This window comes from Dermacentor variabilis, chromosome 7 (assembly GCF_050947875.1).
Source record: "Dermacentor variabilis isolate Ectoservices chromosome 7, ASM5094787v1, whole genome shotgun sequence".
NCBI lineage: Eukaryota > Metazoa > Arthropoda > Arachnida > Ixodida > Ixodidae > Dermacentor > Dermacentor variabilis.
In genome coordinates, this window is record NC_134574.1 from 59,612,038 (window position 1) to 59,634,732 (window position 22,695).

The 22,695-nt window shown below is 48.7% G+C and overlaps 1 protein-coding gene across 1 annotated transcript in view; it reads right to left on the bottom strand.

Moving 5' to 3' along the window:
* Positions 1-22,695, bottom strand: part of LOC142589074 (uncharacterized) — an 85,562-nt gene that overhangs the window by 49,476 nt on the left and 13,391 nt on the right. Inside the window, exons 2-3 of the mRNA XM_075700858.1 lie at positions 17,913-18,014; positions 6,650-6,826 (exon numbers count right to left, since the gene is read on the bottom strand). Coding sequence (XP_075556973.1) covers positions 6,650-6,826; positions 17,913-17,997 — 262 coding nt within the window. The 5' untranslated portion in view covers positions 17,998-18,014. The remainder of the gene's footprint in view (positions 1-6,649; positions 6,827-17,912; positions 18,015-22,695) is intronic.

Here is a 22,695-nt window from a genome sequence, read left to right on the forward strand (position 1 = left end):
TGGGATATGGTCGAGTGTTGTTGGCAGAGGTGGCGACCCGAGTGGAGCTCCATGGATGTAGCGTAGGTGAAGCTGCAGAGAGACCAGCAGCAAGAGGACGAAGGACCGGGACAGCACACTCCACAACTTGTTAGACAAGGTTTAGGCAACCATTCTCTCCTTTATTCTCACGAGTGAGAGCCCCACCACAGGCCCCAAAACGGTGATGATGTGTGTGTACAGATTAGGATATGAAGCGTATGAATAATGCTCAGAATATCGTAGTCGCAGTTCGGGTTAACAATGTGCAGATATAAAAAAGGCAGCGCTAAGTTCGCGCAATGGGGAATTTTATGTGTAAAGGTAGTCGCCGGTGCCCTCAACAACATGTAAACGGAGGTGCAGGTCTCTCGGCTAATCTTTGTTCTTGTTCCTGATAACGCAAAATAAAAACAAGCAACTACTTAGCTGGTACTCTTAAGCCACGAGCGAATTGCATGTAAGACACCATTTACGCCGTCACACTTTTCCGGCCGAGCGGAGGACTTTCAAGGCGTCCGCGAGAAAGCAGCCTGAAAGCCGTCTGCTTGCAGACGGCAATCAGCTTATGCCAGAAGGCGATCCGCCGCGTACATGATTAGTCGGCATTCTGATAGCTATGAAGGATTCAGGTCTCGACCGCTCCGCTCAATAAAAGGCAAACCTGATGCGCTTTTAGCCTTCATTCAGTGTCGGAAGCATTTCAATTACCTACTCCTTAAAATTGCAAATGCCCTGCATCAAAAAGTTTGAGCATTATTTTACAGTGATTTTTCTGTAAAATACCGCTGCAATTTGTCTTGTAAATGCGAGCAGTGACCAGAAACATGAATGCCGTCTTCTTGCGGCAGCTGTACTTGAGCATCTTTAGACACTTCGTTTCGAAATCTTAGTTTTTCTTGCATGAATTATTTGTCTGGTACTTGGAATAAACCTAATGGCACTTATCAAATTCCCTGGCACGCGGCCTAATTCTTCTGCTAATGGGATTGAATGCTGTCAGGAAATAGCACTTGTATATGTGCCAAGCGTCGGCGAGACAGAGAGCCGGACAAGATAGTGTGGGTCGGCTAAAGCCTGCGTCCTCAGCTTTCGCTTATTTTTCAGCGCCCACACATTCCAGAGCGCGCGGCCCAGTTGCAGCTTCGTTTTTTAACACTGGCTCGTAACACCTACTGACATTATTTCCCCGCCAAAAGAGAAGTATCAACCCTATGGTTACTAAACTAGAAAGCACAGGATAACAGAGCAGCGTGCGCACAGGGAGTCCCAGACCACTCTGCGAAGTGAAAGTGTAGAAGTCGCGCCAGGTCGAGACTGCGATGCCTTAACGCGCAAAATGTAGTTTGAGGCGAACAAATTGAACTATTCCTGAGTGATGCTGTCGACGCTGAAGCGACACGCCCCCCTCCCTAATGACCTCGTAGTTCACGAATGCGGCGTAGCACTTTCTAAGCTCCAACGTATCGATTAAGCAACTTATACAGCCCCCGGCGACGAATCGCACTCATACACAGACTTCGTAATCTGACTGAGCTTCGGCATCGGCATGCCGAAGACCAGGTGTGATAATTTTTCCAAGTTCCGTCACTCGTTTTCCTCAAAGATTGAGCAGTCGGCACCCGTGCCTCGGTTGTGTGATCATTCAACCTGTTATATTCTGAACATGTGTTCTTGTATCTTCGAAGTTGTGTATTAGCGCACCCGCTGATATATCTCGTATGGCGACAGCAGTATTTGTAAGTAATAAGTATACGCACTAACGGAGTGAGCGTCGAGCACTAAAGGTATGTCTAACGAGAGTCTGTCACTGAGTTCAGCTGCTGTCGACGTTGAATTGCGTCGAATAAACTATAGTCGCGTCGACGGAAGGTATATATAGAAGAGTGATATTCAGCAGACTTGACCCCGGATGTCGCTGTTGTTAGTTTTACCGGGGAGGGCTTGGCGAACCGCCCCTGCGTTGCCATTGGAGCGCTTCGAGGAGCTGGGAAAGGTGGCCTGGGAGAGGGTGAGCGCGACTGTCTCCGCGGAATCGGTGACATACTTCACATATTCTGCTGGTTCAAGTATTCCTAAATCGTCTTATGTCTGTCCCCGTATCTGGGCCTTGGTAAATGCGCGGCTAAACCTTGCACTCTGAAGGCGCGGTATGGACACTCCCGGTATACATGATCGGCTTCATCACAGTGTCAGATGTCCACGCTTCACCCTTATGTGAGATTTCACCTGGAGCGAGCGCTGATCTTTTATACGTTTCACCGGTGGCTCTGATGGGATCGGGACGTATGACGTGGCGTAAGATGCGGCGGGAACGAAAGGTGTCAGAGCGTGGACAGAAGCTAGCCCCAAGACTTCCCCATACGATATACGCTGGAGCTTTGTTGACACAGCCGGCGTATTGCTGCTTCGAAGAGGGTATTAGATTGCTTGCTGAACATCATTTCTCACGAGAGCAGAAATAGAATCCAGCGTGGGCTGAGGCTGGCAGGAGGGTCGTTCAAGCACATCACGCACCGCCGAGTGGATAAAGTCCCGAAGAAAGTCCTTTGGTGAAGCAGCGTTCAAGTGTCGCTGTCGTACGGAGCTCAGCGCGGATCCGTCGGTGAAGTATCGCTTACTTCCGTGTTATTCAAAGTTGAGAGCTCCTGTAATATATTTTCCACCATGCTTGCTTCGGTCAAAAATTTAGCCACGGTCTTTCATGGGCTTCGCACAAGGCCAGCAAACAGCTATTTTTAACTTCATGCATTGAATGGCGATGCTTCTTTTTCTTTGGTATGATTCGGTGCACACGACGAAAGAGGCGCGTAACAACCTCGACATACGACGCCAAGCTCTCACCCGGCAAATGGATGCGGGATTGGAGCAGCCGTTCGGCTCGTTTGCGGCGATCAGCGCTGGTGTAGGCTTCCAGCAAGAAACGGCTCAACTTGAGTCAAGATTTCATGAGCCCTTCTCGCTTCTCGTACTAAAAGCTAGCCCGGACTTCCAAGCTGATGTACACGTTTCTCCACTTCGCTGCGTCGGTGCAACGCACTTCAAACTGAGCCAACCAGACTTATACATCTTCGAAGATATCTCCTTGCAACACCTTCGTCACTCTTAAATTGTAACGCAGGTACTGAGTTGCCGTTGTAGCCGTACCTTGTATTATGGCCGGTAGTGACGTCGATGTCTCTTCCGACAGGTGTCCTTCCATACCAGTGCGTGGGTGCGCCGACGTTGTTTCGGAGTACATCACGCTCCGGTGGCAATCCTCAGATTCGCCGCTGGCCCAGTGCACACATATCCATTGGTATATGGCTGGTATTCCTGCTACCAGGATGCGGCTGTGGCATCCAATGAGCCGTACCCAGCACGTCCACGAGTATAGTCACGAAATGAAAATTGCAGATGTGCACAGCGTCTGCAAGACAGACAGCTGGACAAGGTAGCGAGGGTTTGCTGCCCCCCCCTAAAGCTGACGTCATCAATCCTCACTTCTTGTTTTTCTGCAGCTCCAGTGTCCGCAGGCGGGGTGGGGGCAGCGCCACAAGAGGGAGGGCATGAAGAGGGAGCCGTGAAGTGGCCGCCTCTTTGGCTGAGGCAGGTGCCTGACCCCTGTCATTACTCTTCCTGCAGCAGGGGCTACGACACATTGATCGCCTGCACCATGCCGCAGATGGTCAAGCACTCCTGACCCGCCTACGCTCCCGGCCAGCATCACACATGGGACGGCTATGTGGCCTCTATAAGGAAGTCATAGGGGACACGCCTGCAAACGCTGTACAGTACCGCCGCCCACATCGGCCACCAATCCCTATTTAGACAGAGCTGCCAGGTGTCTCGAAGAACCGTTCCCCAGCATGTGCCCTACAGCAGATGGCAGCCTCTCTCCTCCAAGAGAGACTTGGGGACCACCTTCTCATCTTCGTCGATGGATCCGTGATACCGGAGACGGGCTCATCCACAGCAGCCTGCGTTGCACCGGCCCTACAAAAGAGCAAGCTGTGCTATTTCCCGGGACATGCAAGCTCTACCGCAGCAGAGCTAGCCGGACTTCACCTTGCTGTGGACATACTTGCAGAGGAGCTGCCAGCGACCCCAGCAGCAATCTTCTGCAAGGTGGTGGGACGGCCTAACGGCCGTCCCACCACCTTGGGCTTTTTGATCCGCCACTACTTCACTTCTACTGAGCCACCTCCTCTACGGTCTACTTCCAGCCTACATCTCCGGTCGAAACCACTGGGCCCTCCCGGCCGGGCTGCTCTGATGCTGCTGGGACGACCCTCTACCTTCCTCTCTCCTACCCTCTCTTTCTTTCAAGCCCATCTACCACACCCTGCTGGCGCTGAGCCGTGCTCCCGCATGGGTTGCAGAAGATAGTGCCAGCCTATTCTCCTTTCCCACAAGAACTACTTCTCTCTCTTCTGTTTCAGCGCGCACATCTGGCAGAGCATGCGTCCAAGTCGTAACTTCTTTTTTATTGCAATAGCAATTATATGGGTACTCCCGGCGCATCTCTGCTGTGGCCGTCGCCGTTGCCGTGAGGTTCCTTATAAATTTCAAGGGCGATAAGTTGTCGGCGCGTGCGGTATGCTATATGTGCGAGTGAAAGCGTGCGACGTGAGATGGCGAACGCGGCTCATTAGCGCGTGTGCGAGCTAGCAGAGCAGGACGGAAGCGCGCCATCTCCTACCGCGCGTGAAGCACGGGGGCAAGGCGATTTAGTGAGTCAGAGGGGGTGAGAGTGAGAGTGAGAGGGTGAGAGAGGCTTTCTTGTCCGGCGGCTGCTAGGGTAGCGGCTGATGCTCAAGGAACGGCCGTGCTGGCGCCGTACCTTGAAAGCGATGTGCGACGTGGCCAAAGTGCGCATCCGCGCGGTCCTCATGTGCAAAGCGAACTGCGGTCTTCGCAGAGGGCGTCTGGCGCGTGCTGTGTTTTTGACATTTCGTTCGCATTTACGCTAGATACACGAAAGTCAATTCGATCGCTGCTGCTACCGCGATTCGTCACTTCAGCATTTTGATAGCGAGTTTCCGCGCTCATCGAACGAGATATGTTCATGTTTACATGAGCGCGTGTAATACCCTGCTTGTTAATATGGGGCCCTATAACGTAAAACTACTCCAATATGTTTCTATTACTATCTCCTGACGTCAAATTTGCGTAACCACCGACGCAAGCACAGGGCGGTCACTCACAGGGTTGTCCGTACAGACCAATCAAACACTCTCTTCGTTCATAGGAGGTCACTTTTGTTTCTTTGAAAAACGAATAACATTGCCTACACTGAGCGGCTTGTCGTATCTAATTGGCTGACAAGAGGCGAAGAGAACGCTCAAGTGGAGAGGGATTCACTGGGGCATAGCCAGTGCACTGAAATTATAACCGGATGAAGAGGGTGGTGCCGACGTCTGCGATTGGTCGGCTTTCCCTTAGCTTATGATGGCTGGTCGAAAATCGCGGCGGCATGCAACGGAAGCTTAAGAATGACGCTAAAACTGACCCTCAGCAAAGAAGAGTTGGCAGAATGAAGTGGTAAACGTGCCGAAAGTGCTCGAAAACATTACACGGCCACGCAAGAAGCTTTATTATACGCAAATACACCCATGCTCTCCGGCAGGTGCGAGTAGCCAGCGTCTCAGCGGTCGGCGGCAGCGATCTTTTATTCCTTTCGGAACGGGGAAGCCTGCGGCTATTCCGAAGAAAATTCAGTTTTGTTCGGCATATTAATGCATCTTTATCGCGAACACGTCACTTTGACGCGGTGAGTTTGTGCGGTTTTGTGACGTCGCGTGAGAGGCAGGTGAAGTGGGTGCAGCCCGAAAGCTTTTTACCAATAGGCGAGGGCTAATGGCGAAAAGAGGTCGAACCAGAAATAAATGCTTTTCTTTTTTCTGTCAAATCATGCATAATCAGTATGTACACATCATATCAGGTGGGGAGCTATCGCGGTTTTCCTGACGTCACGTGACAGACAGGTGAAGTGGGGGTGGTTGAAGAAAGTTTTTGACCAATCGTGGAGGGCTGATAGCAAAATTGGAACAGAAAAGTTTGGAATAGTTTTACGTTATAGCGCCCATGGTTTAAACATGTTGGCAGTCTAGTTGGTTTGAATTAATTATAGAATTCGTAAGCGGGACTGAACGAGGATGTAGAAAGAAACAGACAAACAGAGAAAGCGTCCTTTTCATTCTACGTCCTCGTTCAGTGGCGCTTACTCTTTACACCATTGCTAATTTAGCCAGTAAGGGAACATTTACAATTGTGCACGGCCGGGGATAAAACTAATGGCTTTACGTCCTATAGCTATCTACTAATTTGCTATCGCAATCGATCCTTCGTTTTTCTGGCAAAACTGCGACTTTATTTTTAGCAATGGCTCGTTACACCTACTGGTAATGTGTGAACGCTAGGAATAAATAAGTGTCTCGTGAAATTAATAGTGTGGCACTCAAATGATTTCGAGGGCGCATGGTATACTTGAGATTGCTCTTGGAATAAGCTACGGCGGATGGCCTGCAGACGCTTAAGGCCAGTGAAACTTATCTCGTTACTACAGAATGTTTTCCATGGAGCTAACTGCTAAATTAAGGCAAGTACATTAGCAGAGTGAACTTTTTCAAAATATTTCGTATCCAGTTACCTGCTTGCGAGACGTAGACCACGCCGTTGTGGTAGAAAACCTTATTGAAGATGACAGCGTCGCAGAGACCGTCCTGCGGGTAGCTCACTTCGACCGTTGCCGAACTGCTCACCACGCACACAACTGGTTGCGCAGGTAGGGTGTCGATGGGTTCTAACTCCGTCATCCTCGCGTGCGCTGTATGCGGACGAAATATAGGTTGAGCACGTTTTTCTTTTGTAACCCCCCCCCCCTTCATTCCACAAATCAAAATTTACATGTCCAGGTGAAATACGTTATGCACGCTACCGGAGCCAGAGGGCTAAATACATGAAAATACAAGTGGTTAGATCTGCGTCCTCTTGACTTATTGCTGGCTACGTAAAAATAAATTGTAATTTAGGTATCCACATCGAAACAGTACAAATAAACTGAAACAGATAGCGAAGCGAAAACTGCGATAATGATAAAATATTTGTCAGCATGGAAATAACAGCACTATGGTTTTATACGCATTCTAACATATGTGTACCAAATAGATGTACTGAGTATGAAGAAATTGCGACGGAATGCAGTGAGAGATAAATACATACTCTTGCACATGCTACAAAATAAAAATAGTTGCCTAAATCTGACCTGCCAATTTGTGGTGAAGCAGTTGATTCTCTTTACCTGCACGATATGGCAACACGATTTAATAAAAATTTACCCTACAGTATTTTCCAGCGGGACATGATTTCGCTAAGACGTCATTTACACAAATACACGCACAGCTCCAGCACGTACGCGCTTTGTAACTTTAAAACCAAAACAAGCCGCCAGTGCCGTGCAGATTGAAGAAAGGTAGTAAGGACACAGCTTGTCCAAGCCGCCTCGGAACATACTTAAATTTTTGGAAGTCTTCACCGCCTGCTATCTTGTTTATAACAACAAAAATTGGCACACTCAGCTGTGGTTGGCACTACGTAATTCGATGCGTGGTGCACTTCGTTGCAGCACGAGAGGCCAATGCGCGTCGAACTGGTGGGGTTATACCCATCCGAAATATATTTGTTGTTTTTCTGTTTTAAGACGTCGAATAAACGAAGAAACGTGCAAGCAACTGAGCAAAACAACAAACGAATGAACGAAGAAACGAAGGAACTAATTATTTTCTCCCCATGGAACCGCATCAAAGCCACCAGACACGTCAATGTCCACGCACAATAGCGCACAACGCCGGAATACGGGACTGTGAGAGCGAAGCTTCATGCGCCCATCGCGCCGTGTATGTCCTCTATCAGAAGCAGAACCGGCTATTACTCTACAGATGAAGATAACACTCATCCGATTCTACTCAGAGGCTCTGTATGGGACTTGTTCTGAAGGCACCAGCCACGAGGCAGGTACCGAAATGATGAGCAGGGTCCGGCATTGTCAGGTTGCTCGGTGTAACAGGCTGCTACAACATGGCGCCGTAGTTCAAACGTGTACGTATGAGGCTCTTGCTCATGTTTATGAGGCACTTTCTGTCACTACCTAATGTCGTGTGCGAATATATCTTAAGAACGTTCATTGTTTTTAGGCATTTTACCTAAAGGTATTTATGATGAGAAATGAATCTTCATATTGAATCAAGTATAATGCCTCAAATGTGTGTACTCTGTTAAGGGGTATGTATGGTCGGTGTAGTTCGATAATTGGCTGTGCAATGAGCCTTATCTCTCTTGAAAAAGAACACCAGTACTTTTGTCTGCGTTAGGCTTGAAGCCATTTTACCCTGCCTATTCTGACGCTTTCTTGAGGCCAAGTTGCAGATGTAGCTCGCACACGTTGAGGTTACGATATTTAAAACCGATCTGTACATCATTAACGTATACGTAATAAAAAATAACTGGAGGTCATGCTTTCCGAAGTGCCTTGATCTTCACGACAAAAACAGTGTAGCTGAGCACGAGTCCCTGTGGTACTCCAGTTTCTTGAGGAAATGGACGCGACAACACATTATCTATTTTGAACCGGAAAGTACAATTGCGCAAGTAGCCTTCTATAACGTTCAAAAGCACGTTCCTGTGTATGCGCATTGCCAACAGGTCGTGCAGGATTCTCTAACCACACATTGTGCTATGCCCTTTCTCCATATCGAAAAATACGGATAAGAAGAATTGTGTGTGTACTAAGGCATCACGAATGTTTGTTTCGATACGGACGAGATGGTCGATTGCAGACGGCCTCTTGGTAAAGCCGCCGCACTGCAATAGATCAGGAATTTCATTTGACTGGAGGAAGAGTGAAAGTCGCCGGTTTACAATTTTTTTGAAGAGCCTGCAAGCACAACTTGCGAAAGCTATAGGGTGGCACCTAGTTACTAATGAAGGGTCATTACGTTGTTTGCACATCGGAACTACAGCGTTCGTGTTTTGTATGAGCATACCTCTCGTGCCGCATCGCCAGCCTCCTCACAACGTGTTCTCAGCGGCAAAGAACACCCTTAAACAAATGTGCTCCATTAGGGGTGTATGTTATGCCACACAACAATAATAATGCGTCTTGCTTGCATTTCCTATCTTGAAAACGCTGCACTCGCTGCTTTCCTGTTGAGAATGCTCTGTCATACTGATCACGCGCATGTCGTTCGTGACTCGGAAGTACCGGGCTCACAGCGTTAAAGAAAGTAAATGCGGCCGAGACAGATGGCGAATATTGTAGTGTGCTAAGATAGGCCTCAAATCGTGTAATTTTGTTGAATAGTAAAGGGAACGGGGCGCTTCGCTGCAAAGTTGCGTCAAAGCACAGAAAAGTCGCGGCAGCAGCTAAATGTGCTTTCTCTGTGGGAACCTTCTGTGAGGTCCAGCGTACTAAATTCACCCACGAGTATGTAAGTTTTGGGAAGCTGGTCAATGAGGTTTTAAATATACGTCTTTCTGAGAGGATAATTGGGGGCATATTATATATATATATATATATATATATATATATATATATATATATATATATATATATATATATATATATATATATATATTGTCACGTACGAGTTTTTGTTGCCGCGCTGAGGACAAAAGGACGTGACGTTGGGAGTTGAAGCGGAGGTTGAAGTGTCTCGACGATCGGTACATGGTGTTACCGTCACTACTGATGTACGACCTTACAACTGTATACATTGTACATACATGTTTTTTCTCCCCGTAATATATTGGTGGACGTGCGGGGTACTCTCGCCACAAGCCGGCTCTGGATCATCGCAGCGGGCGTCACATCGGTTCCGCTGTTATGGCTACTGACGCTGCCTCCACCGCGCAGACTCCAGCAGTAGTGCTAACTCAGCTAAGTCACCCGAGAATCTTCATCGGCACTGGCAAGGTCGACGTCGAAGACTGGCTGACGTCGTATGAACGCGTCGGTAAGCACAAGTGGGATGCCACACTTTTGCTGGCCAACGTGAAGTTTTACTTGGGAGGAACCGCGAAGGTATGGTTCGAGGCGCATGAAGCCGGCGTTGAAAGATGGGACTCCTGCAAGGAAAAGGTGAGCGATCTTTTCGGAAGACCTGTGGGACGTCAAATGGAGGCCAAGTAAGGGCTAGCGTCTCATGCCCAGACATCAACCGAATCGTGCGTCACGTATATTCAAGACGTTCTGGCTCTCTGCCGTAAAGCGGGCGCGGACATGCTAGAGGTCGATAAGGTTCGACTCATCTTGAAGGACATCGCGGACGATGCGTTCAACCTCCTGATTTGCAGGAACTGCTCAACGGTTGAGTCCATTATTAGGGAATGCCAGAATTTTGAGCAAGCGAAGAGCAAACGCATCGTACAACGCTTTGACTGACTACCGAATACGGTTACCACCTCCTCCTCCTACGACCCTCCGGCGTCACATCCGCCTACAACGCCAAGCTTGACACAGGTCATCCGTTGCGAACTTGAGACTATGGCTCCAAGTTCTCACTGCCCCCATACTCACGACCACATGACTACCTGGCTCATTCAGGCTGTTGTCCACCAAGAAATTCCAAACATGGACATCCACTCTGCCATCCGCCCACGTTCCACCCCTACCGCTCCTGTCATTGCCTCTGCTGCACCTCGAGAGTCATTCCCGAATCAATATCCGAATCTCTCTGAGTGGCGAACAGGAGATGACAGGGGAATTTGCTTTGCTTGCTCCCGGGTTGATCACATCTCCCGCCACTGCTTTAGTAGCCGCTGGTACTCCTTGGCTCGGCCATATGCTGATCGCCACTTCGATCGAGACCCACGGCCTTTGTCGACCCTGTTTGAACCATACCATGCCGGCCTTTCCACTCCTGCAAACACCACTAGTCGCTCGCCCTCGCCACAACGCCGTCAGTCCTGTTCGCCTACACCTCGACGTCCCTCATTCCCGTCCTACGCGGGCCGCTTCTCGGGAAACTAAGCAATGCAGCCCCCGTAAGGCTGCATTGATGACTCGGACTGCAAAGCCTCTGCTGACACCGGCTGCTCGACCGAACCTTGTTGAAAACTTTATTGATGATGTATCCGTTGAAACCCTCACCGGTACTGGCGCTCAGGTGTCGGTTATGTGATGAGATGTTCGTAGCCGTCTCCGTAAAGTCCTGACACCTGCCAAGTCGCCTACCGTCCACGTAGCTAATGGCAGTGCAACAGTCGCTATGGGAATGTGCTCAGCGCGTGTTATCATTGCCGGTCGTCCAGTGTTAGTCGTGTCCACGGTATTGTCCAAGTGTGCCCCCGAAGTGATTCTTGGAATCGACTTTCTGACTGCCCATTCAGCACTTATTGACTGTGCGACCAGCACCATTCGCCTTCAACTGCCCCATTACTTTGCGGACCCGACCGACGACCACAAGTCCCGACTTCGTTCTACTGAATTTGTTCGAGTACAACCTGATGCTGCGACTTACGTCCTCATGTCGCCTTCTCCACCACTTCGAAATTATCCTTAAGTTGTGTCCCGACTTTGCGACGTCCTCCTGGCCCGTCAAATAGCGCTACCAAGCTCAATTGTAACTCTTGTCAATAATCAAGCGCGGCTTCCTCTTCTGAGCTTAGGTGCGTGTCTGCAAGTACTTCCTGAAGGTGCACCTCTCGCTGTGCTGTCCCCTTTGGAAGACTGTGGACTAGCTGCTCTTATGGCCGAACTACGATTCGACACTGCTGCAGCTTCTGCCCCTCCTACAACACCCAACGACAAGTTTACATCAATGATAGCTAGTAGTTTACGACCTGCTTACGCCGACGTCGTTCGCCGCATTCTCATGTCCCATGAAGACATCTTTACTTTTGGCAATCGCCCGCAAGGTCGAACGCGTGTCGTCACCCATCCAATCCACACTTGTGACGCTCCTACTATACACCGGTGGCCCTACCGTGCGTCTGCGGCTGAATGCCAGGTGACCTAAACGGAGGTGGAGAAAATACTCTTCCGAGATATTATCGAGCCTTCCTGCAGTCCGTGGGCGTCACCTGTCGCTTTGGTTAAAAAGACGAACAATACCTGGAGATTGTGTGTCGATTACCATCACCTCAGTAAGATTACCAAAAAATGACGTGTATCCGAGTCCTTGTACTGATGACGCGCTGGACGGCATACACGGCTGCCAGTTATTTATCGTCGATTTTTTTGCGCTTTGGCTACCGGCAAATCGGAGTAGATGAACGAAATGGTCTCTACAAGAGGGTCTCTACCCCAGATGGTCTCTCTACCCCAGATGGACTCTACCAAATTAAAGTGATGCCTTTCGGACTGTGCAATGCCCTTGCTACCTTCGAGCGCATGATTGACTCTCATCTGCGCGAATTCAAATCGACCACATGCCTCTGCTACCTTGATGACATTGTTTTTTCAGCAACGTTTGACAGCCACCTCCACTGACTCTTAGATATCCTTGCTGTTTTTCGAGGAGCTGGTCTGGAACTCAGTTCGTAAATGCCATTTCTGCCATTACCAAATACGAGTACTTCGTCACTTGGTTGTCGCTGCTGGCGTCCAGCCTGATCGTGATTAAAGGTCATGGCGTTGGTGGATTTGCACTTCCGCGATCTTCTACCGATGGCCGAGGTTTCCTAGGGCTGTGTTCCTATTTCAGGCAATTTATCTGGAACTTTGCAGGAATTGCTCGTTCTCTCACAGAGCTCCTCAAAAAGGACACCACTTTTCATTGGGGACCCGTCCAGGCTGCAGCATTTTCAACGCTTATCTGTCGCCTGATCAATCCATCCTTGTTGGGTCATCTTTATCCGCATGCCTAAGCAGAAGTTCGTACTGATGCCAGCCGCCGTGGCATTGGCGCTGTGCACGTATGCTAGCAGTGTTCTTTCAGCACCAAAGCCCAACTACTCTGTAACAGAACGTGAATGATCGGCCCTTGTTTGGTCCATTACCTGTTCGGTCGACATTTCACCGTCGTGACAGATTTCACCGTCGTGGCACTGAAACCCATACAGATATCTGCGCTTTGATCTCCGACTTCTGGCGCATCCCTGACGAGCAGCATCGTGACCCATATTGGTGATCCATCAGCGAACGCCTTACCACGGAGCAATAGGACGTTTGCCGCCGTATGTCTGTTCTCCAGGACGCGACCTTATACTGACGCTATATGTATTCACATGGTGCTGAACTGCTTCTCGTCGTTGCCCAGCATCTGCGCTTGACCATTTTCTCGCAATTACACGATGTGCCCACCGCTGGTCATTTGGGTGTCTTCCGTACGTACGACAGTGTGCGCAGGCGATTTTTCTGGCCTGGGCAATATCGCTCTGGTCGAAGTTACGTCGCTGCCTGCGAACTTTTCGAATGCCGCAAGAAGCCTCCATTGCTTCCTGTTCGGCACCTTCAGCCTATAGATATCCCCCCCCCCTCAGTGAGCCATTTTACCACGTCGGCCTGGACCTCCTTAGCCCATGTCCAACTTCATCCTCGGGTAACAAGTGGGTGGCCGTTGCGACGGACTATACCACGCGTTGTGCCCTAACGCGGGCCCTCCCTACGAGCTCCGCAACTGATGGGGCTGATTTTCTCCTTTATGAAGTGACCCACATCATGATGCCACACGCCAGCTACTCACTGAGAGAGGCCGCTGTTTTCTTTCTAATGTTTTCGACGACCTTCTTCGCTCTTGTTCCACGTCCCACAAGTTGACGGTTTGCCACCCCCAGACACACGGACTTACCGAGCCTCTCAACCGTACACTCATGGACATGCTCTCCATGTACATGCCTGATGACTGAAGTGCCCGGAACCGTTTCCGAAATCCCAACGAGCTAATTGTCGCGATTTAGGAAGGCCTGAATTTCGGCTGATTAGGCACGCACATAAGAGACGAAAACTTTCGTAGAGAAACCAAAAACAACAGTCGCCAAAACCAAGCTTACATTTTTCGGTATAACACAACGCCCCTACCTATCTCTGTTCTGTTTTATCGTCTCTGTCAAGCGCCGTTCTGGCGTTTGGCGGTCGCACGGTGCATATCGAAGTCCAGCGCAGGAGCGACGTAGAAAGGGGCGGCTGCGGCTGAACTTCATGTGTATCGCTTTCGCAGTGTACCCGGCCGCGATAGCTGAGTTGTTGCCTTGCTCTACTGAACACGAGTTCCCGGGTGTGGTGCTTGGCGCGGTGGCTGCATACCGATAGGGGTACAGTGCCAGAACGTTCAGGTAGCGTGCTTTGGGTGCAATGTAAAAAAATAAATGGCTTTAATCTAATCCGGAGTCTTCCGCTGCCACGTATTTCGTAAGCCACTGGGAAATTTGCGGACCTTGAACCCTTGAAGTTGAATTTATTGTTTTGATTTTATTGCGTGTGTAGCTGCGTTATTACCAAGGAAACGCCGGCAGCGTCTGTCTGTCCCGCCGATCTGGACCGATCCCGAAATCGGTGCAGTGCCACGTGGTCTTGTGAAAGCGCCACTTGTCAGGTATAAAAGATGCTGCAATTGGCGCGCTCTGCACTTTTATAATTGAACTCATTTTGTGGGATACAGCACAAGTGTCACAAAGTGTTAGCTTGCACAATCGAAGAATAGGTGACGGGGTGGTTATCCGCATTCATGCATGATCATGTTCCTCGACCTCCTCCGCGTCGCGCTATTACCCTGCCCCCCCCCCCCCATTCGGACCAGAAAGAGCAAAATATTTTGGAAAACTAAAACTGTCAACATGTTTTACCTCCTCAGAAAGAATAAACTCGTTTTCCATGCGCTTTCCCATTGCATATGTACTAAACAACTGGTAAAAGCCCAACTAAACACTGAGACAAAGTTGGGCTCGTCCATGGCATTGCTTGCAAATGAAAAGTACCACAGACGAGGAGCGCTCCTCTTTGACCGTTTCTACCCGTAATCCGTGGCTGAACCCAGATCATCAAAAGTATGAAAGGGGTAAACATGTGGGGTACCGAATTACTGCTCACGGTGACACTGGATCAAATTCTATCCATGGGCACTCAATGTTTATTTTATTAAATGTGAGGTAAACGTACCGCTGAGCTTATTTTGGGAAAACACGGAGAAGGCGGGGGATGGAAATTCAAGAGGATGAGCAAAACGAGAACAGGGTGAAAGCAGGAGCCAACGTTTCGACAAGAGGACATATGCTTTCCTCGCCACAGTATATGTAGGTGGGGTTCTTCTGAAGGGGTGAGGGCGTAAGGCGGGTGGGTGTGTAAACGAGTGAAGGTATGTTAGCGGCGAGGGTGTAGGATTGAGAATAAAGGAGCGCTGTGCACAAGGCGAGGGACGCGGCCGTCTGTCAATCACGTGTTAACGCCCGTGTGTCAGCGGCGTGTCAATGGCGTGCACAGCAGCCCTCTATTACCTGTTTCGCTGATTGTCGCGACTATCGTGTCTCTGAAAAAGATAATAGATGGAACGGCAGAAACCGGTGCTCCTAAAAAAAGAAGAAAGAAACGAAAATAGTGAAATGGTATAAACAAATTATTAAATAACGGAAAAAAACGGAAAAAAAAGCAGAAAAGAAGAACAAAAACAAAAAAAGCTATAAGACAAAAGTAAGTGTTGTCACCTATAGCGTGAAATTTAGCATAGCGAATAGATTCTAAAGTTCCCTTTGAAACGCCTGTGCCTATTGGTTGCAATGCCTTGAACTTGTGGATAAGGTATGATTCTCTGTACTTTCTTTCTCGTTCAGAACGGAAATTATACTGTAACATGTAGAGTTTAAGTTCATCAAAGTTATGACCTGGTTGATGGAAATTCTCGGTGACGCCTTTCGGAAGCCTTTCGTATGTTTTCGCGCGATGTCCGTTTTACCTATCCGATGTGTGATGTCCGATTGATCGTCCCGTTTCACCGGTATATTTTTTCTTACAGAAGGAGCGCTCAAGCATGTAAATAGGATACGAACTTGTACAAGTGAAGCTAGATTTGACTTGGTGTGTAAATATATTTGTGGTGCTGTCAATCTTAATGTCACTTTGAAGGTGCGTGCAGGTTTTGCCCCGGTGGCGGCAACATGCTTTTATTACGGGGGAATGCTGTTGGCAATCTTTTGCGTGCACTAACACGTCTTTAAATCATACCTTATCCGGAGAATCATCCCTTATCCATAAGCTTAAGACATTGCAACCAATAATCATAAACGTTTCGAAGGAAGCTTTAGAATCTACTCGCTATGCAAAATTTCAAGCTATAGGCGACAACACTTAGTTTGGTTGCTTAGGGCTTTTGTTTCTTTTTCGTCTTCTTTTCATTTTTTACCTTTTGTTGATATATTTATACCATATCATTATTTTCTTTTCTTTTTTTCTTACGAGCACCGGTTTCTGCCATTCCTTCTATTATCTCTTTCAGAGACACGATAGCCAAGACCACCAGCGAAACAGGTAAAAGTGGGCTGCTGTGGACGCCGTCGACAGGCCGCTGACACACGGGCCGCTGACACACGGGGTTGACATACTGCCGCGCACCTAGCTTTGTGCACAGCACTCCTTTATTCTCAATTCGACACCCTCCTCGCTAACACACCTTCATTCGTTTCTCCATCCACCCACCCTACGACCTCTCCCCTTTAGCAGAACCCTACCTATATATACGGTGGCGAGGAAAGCATATCTTGCCTTGAAGAAAAGAAGTCCACTTCTCGAAACGTTGGCTCCAGCTTTCAGCTTGTTCTCGTTTTGAGCTTATTTCGTGATACGAAGAACCACAAAGACATAGCGAACCTTAGCGAGACATGCAGACAAAGCTTCCCTTTCACTATCCACTGCATAGAATACAGAGGTATGCCTCTGCAGCACTTGGTGACGCGCGCACTGCGAGAACGCATGTAGGTGTGATCGTTATCACCGTCTGTAGAGGACATCGCTCAAGGCACGCATGAGTGCGTCGTAAAGTTCGAGCAGCTTATGCGGGTTTCGTTTTGCTTTTTTTTTCTACTGTCGTCAGTGCCATCGATCATTTCTTTACGTATATTTATTCGATAGCGACTCAACCATCTATACTTATGCCTCAATAATATAGAGTCCTAAGCGCCATACATAACCAGGACACGCAGCAAAACGGGGAACGTACGCGTTTACTGAAAGGCAGGTTAAGGAATTCTATCATCATGTCGAAGTACTAAAGGAGCCTGCGATCACGCGAGTCACGGCGAAATTCCCGCTACGTGGCAGGCATTCGATTTTTGTCTGTGCAGGCGTAGTCATCAGCCACTATGATTTTATATCTATTTATTACCATCAGCTCGCTCTGACTCTGCTTTTTTACGTCTTTGCTCCCGCATACGTGTAAGCGTGTGCAACGTTGCGAGACTGCTCGTGGGCGTGCTCCACTGCCATGCAAATTCTGCAAACGAGCAGCTTGGAGCTTCTGTATGCATTTCACAACAAAACACACGGAGCCTAACTTCAGCCCTTCAGTGGTGCCCAGAGATTGAGCCACCTGTGCCACATCCAAAGGCTTCGTATATGAAACTTGGTAAAACACGGATAAATTTTATATATTAGATCATTTTCTTCCGCCTACTTCTACATTGGAACGAAATAAGATTTCATGTCATCACCGAGAGTATACGTAAAAATTGCCAACGCTCTTATAGTAAGATGAATTGAAAAACAAAATTCTCACGTAGAATAGTCACAGAATCCAGTTGTTTTTGGATAGCAGACAACAGAACGATTCACTGTGTAGACGATAATTACGTAGCCTGTTACGTAGGTCGCTTCAATTATCAGTAAATTCAAGCGTGTGTGCAAGTATTAGCAATGGAGCTGCGTTCAGCCAACTTCCCCATATGTGTAGCATGTAAGCCGGCAAATCGTAATGCACATAGAAACATACCAATTTTGGGGAGAACAATGTCCGGTGCAACTTTAGTATCCTGGAGTGCCTGGACGCCTTTGTGATCCACGGCTGTGTTGGGCATCTTCGCATGGCTCCGATCTGTAAGGTTCGATAATAATGTCAGCGCGCAGCAACTCTTTCGGCATGCTATATGGAGCCACGTAATGTGTAACCCATTCATCTTGTTGGCCAGCACCATACGAAGCCACTGTAGACTACCCGGTGCTTATATTTCTGTTTCTATTGGCTCTTTCATAATTAGATCTCCCTTAGATGTTCGCCCAAAAGATCTGCAAAAATAAATCAGATTCTGTACCATACATATTAATCGCCTTTTCTAGAATACTCAACGCACCGATTTATACGTCATGATGCGCCAAAGATAGCACAGACGGACACTCGCAATGAGGCCACACGTGCTCAACATTAAGCTTAGTCCAGACGCCGTAATACGGACAAATCTGGGCCCGCATTCCGAAAACTTTTTCGTCATAAGTATTCTTCTTCATTTTTGTACGAAACAAATAATCATAAGACCAGAACCAAGATTGCCTACAAACTTCTCTTATGAACAGTACTAGTTTAGGAACTTTTTTGTGAACATTGGCAGCTGCTACTGACGCTGGCCCTATCCAAAGCCAGCTACTTCACAGAGTACACCATAGCCACAAACTGTCTGACCTATGGATTTATCTCTTTTGATGACATCGCAAATACACTGAAGACGACACGTATAAACAACATATAAGTCCACGTTTAATACTATCTATCTGTCATTGCCCGTATTCAGGTTGAAAGCGAGAAATACATCTGAGTCAACGTCTTGCGTTGTGTGTCTGAGTAAAAACTAGGCGATTGCAGGCTGTCCCAGTAGCTGCCTTGTGCAGCAATAAAAAATGCCGCAGTTCAAACTACGACGAAAACCCTCTTTAGGCTGTGGGAACCTAACTGAAATGAAGAGAACTGTGTGCTTCCAGATTCTCTGCCTGTGTATATTAAGCTTTTTCTGGGAAGTATTGTGATCTTTCAATTATTTCGAAATCGCCGTTTATTAGGCATGTAGTGAAAGTAAAAAAAAAAACTTTTCTGAAAAAACAATGTTCCGCTATTCGGTGGCAATGCTTAACAGCCAACGTAATTGCCGTTCACATTAGAAACAATGGCAGGCATACCCTTTCAACTCATGGATGGATGGGTGCAAAACTTTAATGAAGGTCCTGAGGTACGCAACTCAGCGTGCTGCGGGCCGCTCCCATGGTGGGACAGTCAGGCCATGCCCGACCCCCGCATCGTGGGCTCTCTGGACAGCCCATAGTTGCGCCCCTGCATCGGGGCTCTTGATGACGGAGAGCCACTTGCGCTCATTGATTTGTTCTGTGCCTCGTAACGAGGGGTAACGCCCGAGCATATGGTCTAGGCTAGCGATGTCATTTCAGTGCCTGCAAGAACTAGTGGCATAGGTGTCGGGATAAAGCTTGTAGAATAAAGCCGGGCTGGGATACGAGCCTGTTTGCAATAATCTGAGGGTCAGTGCGTGCGCTCTATTTAGCTTCTTGTGTGGAAGCGGAAAATCTTTCCTGTCGAGATAAAAGTGCTGCGCAATTTCATTGTATGTGGTCGGTTGATCTCAGTTCTCCACCATTGCGGTCCGGCGTTGGAGTTCTCCATGGTCGCAGAAAGCGAGACCTCGCGCCTTGGAGTCGGCCAGCTTGTTGAGGTTTGTGGGGCCTCCCATGATGGATCCCATGTGAGCATGGAACCACGTGAGAGTGTGGGTGGCGATGCTTTTACCGTCGAGGATGCGACAGGCTTCCTTACACACGGCGCCAACGTTGAAGGCGCGGATGGCTGCCCTGGAGGTGCTGAATATATTGGCATGTTTGTCGTCCAGGAGGGCCAAGGCAATGGCCACTTGCTCGGCCGCACGCGACGACGTGCTTCGTACCGAAGCGCCGTTAACGGTCGAACCCCTGTGGTTGATCGACACTACCGTGAAATTGTTGATGTTGCCATACTGAGCCGCGTCAACAAAGAAGCTGCTGCCAGGGAGATCTGTCGCGCGTCGTAGGAGCGCCACCGCCCTGGCCTTCCTGCTTTCTACGTTACGCTCGGGATGCATATTGCGCGGGGCGGGCGATGTGATGATGTTATCTTTCTGCTCTTTCGAAAGGCCCTGGTTGACGTCTTCGACAGTGACCGGGGGGGGGGGGCCGTCCCTGTTAGAAGTCGTCTGCCTGCCCTGGCGCCGGAGAGCCGGAGAATCTGTGCCCTTTCTTGTACTTCTGCAATTTCTTCCAGGTTGTTATGAATACCCAACTCCAGGAGTCGGTCTGTGCGTGTGTAGTTTGGTAGTCCGAGCGCGCTATTGATCCCCCTCCTTATCATGGCATTTAGCTTGTCTCGCTCGGCCCTCTTCCAGACTTGCATGGCCGCTACGTACGTGAAATGGCATAACAAGAAACCGTTGACTAGCCTTATCAGATTCTCTTTGCTGAGGCCTCTCCTGCTGTTATCTACCGGCCTGATTAGACCGATGACGCTGTCCGTCTGCTTTGCTAGACTGTGAATGGTGATGCTAGTCGTGCCCGCCCCTTCGAGTGTCATTCCCAAGATTCGAGTGGATGCGACTTTGTGAATGGGATCTCCGCACTTGGTGTAGATATTAATGTCAATTTCAGTGGGTGGTTTCGAGTTCTGTGGATTGCGGCCCTTTCTAGTTGGGCTGTAGAGAAGGAGCTCCGATTTCTTTGAGGAACACCGGAGTCCCGTGTCGGTTAGAAAGCGTTTTGTAGTGGCTACAGCTTCCTGGAGAGCGGTTTCGACTTGTCCGTCACTGCCACCCGCGCACCAGACAGTGATGTCGCCCGCGTAGATCGTGTGACCTAGGCCCTGGACCTTGCTTAGGTATCTTGAGAGGTCGACCGTTGCAATGTTGAAAAGGAGCGGTCAGTTCACTGACCGCTGGAGGGTTTCTTCTGCTCAGCTCCATTTTCTCCGATTGCAAATCTCCAGCCTTGAGGATGGCGCATCGTTTGCTCAAGGAAGATCTGACGAATGTATGGAAGGACGATCGAGTTTGGAGATGGCGTCGAGAACAAACTCGTGACGGATGATGTTATCAAAGGCCTTCTCCAGATCCAAACCAAGGATGCCTCTCGCGTCCCGAGTGCAGCGTTCCAGGATTTGTATCTTGATAAGCTTCATGGCGTTCTAGGCGGAGAGGTCTGGCCAGAAACCCATCATGTTGTGAGGGAAAAGGTCGTTGGTCTCGATATACTCGGCAATTCTGTAATGGATGGCGTCCTCGGCCACCTTCCCTACACATGACATCAGTGAGATGGGGCGGAGGTTGTCCAAGCTCGGTAGTTTACCGGGCTTTGGGATTAGTATGACCTTCGCCAGCTTACATTCTTCCTGTACAATTCCCTCCTCCCAAATCCGATTTATCTCCTCTGTGAGAAACTCGATCGATGCCTCCTCTAGCTTTCTGAGAGGCTTGTTGTTAATGTGATCCAGGCCGGGTGCTGACCTACCATTGAGGTCGTGTAGGGCGCGGCGGCTTTCATTGACCTCAAAAGGCTTGTCCAGCGCGGAGTTCGGCTTCCCTTTGTATACTGGATATACCGCCTCATCGGCCACAGTTTTGAGCGGCAGGTACTTCTTAGATAGCATCTCCAGCACGTCCTTTTCCGAAGACGACTCCTTGGCTTCGTGGAGCGCTTTAGCGAGGACACTCCTCTGGTGTAACTTGGTGCCGGAGTCGTCGAGCAAGTGTTCTAGAAGATTCCACTTGCCTCCCGTGCGCATCTGCCCGTTGATTGAATTGCAAATTTCGTCCCATTGCTGCCTAGAGAGGACTTGGCAGTGCTCGTCGTTCTGCTTGTTCATCTCGGCTATCTTTTTTCTGAGCTTGCGATTCAAGCGTTGGCTTTTCCACCTCTCGAGAAGTAATTGCTTAGCCTCGACAAGGTGTGCTAGCCTGCTATCCAATTTGTCTCTCTGTAGATCCGTCTCTATGGTTTTGGTGGTGGAGCAGACATCTTGCAGAATTAGTGCGCCCCACTGGACGAGACTCTCCGGCTTTTCTCCACGGGTGGTGCGGGCCTTGCGAACCTCACGGAATTCGTCCTAGTCAGGGACCGAGAAAGCCTTCTTTCTTATCTGCTCCACTTGTAAGCTGGTGACCGTGACGTAGTGATCGCTACCCAGGTCGATGAGCAGATTCGACCACACGGCTGAGCCTGCGTTTTTAACAAAGGCGAGATCCGGAACAGAGTCCCTAGTCGAGGAGGTGCCATGTCTGGTGGGAATGGCTGGGTCCGTCAATAGAGAAAGTCCTCATGCCATTTTTTTAGTCTGCCAATTTTTATCCCCCTTTTCAACATGAAAAATATTGGGAGATAGCTCAGTGGGTACTTTCTATGCATATGTTTGCTGGCTTTGAATCAAAAGTTATATCATCGAGTAATCAAGTGTGTCGTGAACCATGCACTAGTACAGTGTTAAATGTATCGCTAACACAAAATAAATGCTCTCTTTTCTTACAAGACAGTAATTGTAGCTCCTAATATTTTAGAGTACCATATAAAAGATATGGATGCATCTGTACAGCTGTTAACTTTCTTTTCAGCGGTGTCACCGAAGCAAGAACATGTACATAGATAATACGCTGCAATGTCTTTTACACTACCAATCGGAAATATGTGCCAAAAGATTTGCGGCTATAAAAAATATTCTTAAATCCGATATCATAGTTCTTTTCTTTGGGGGAGGAGACATT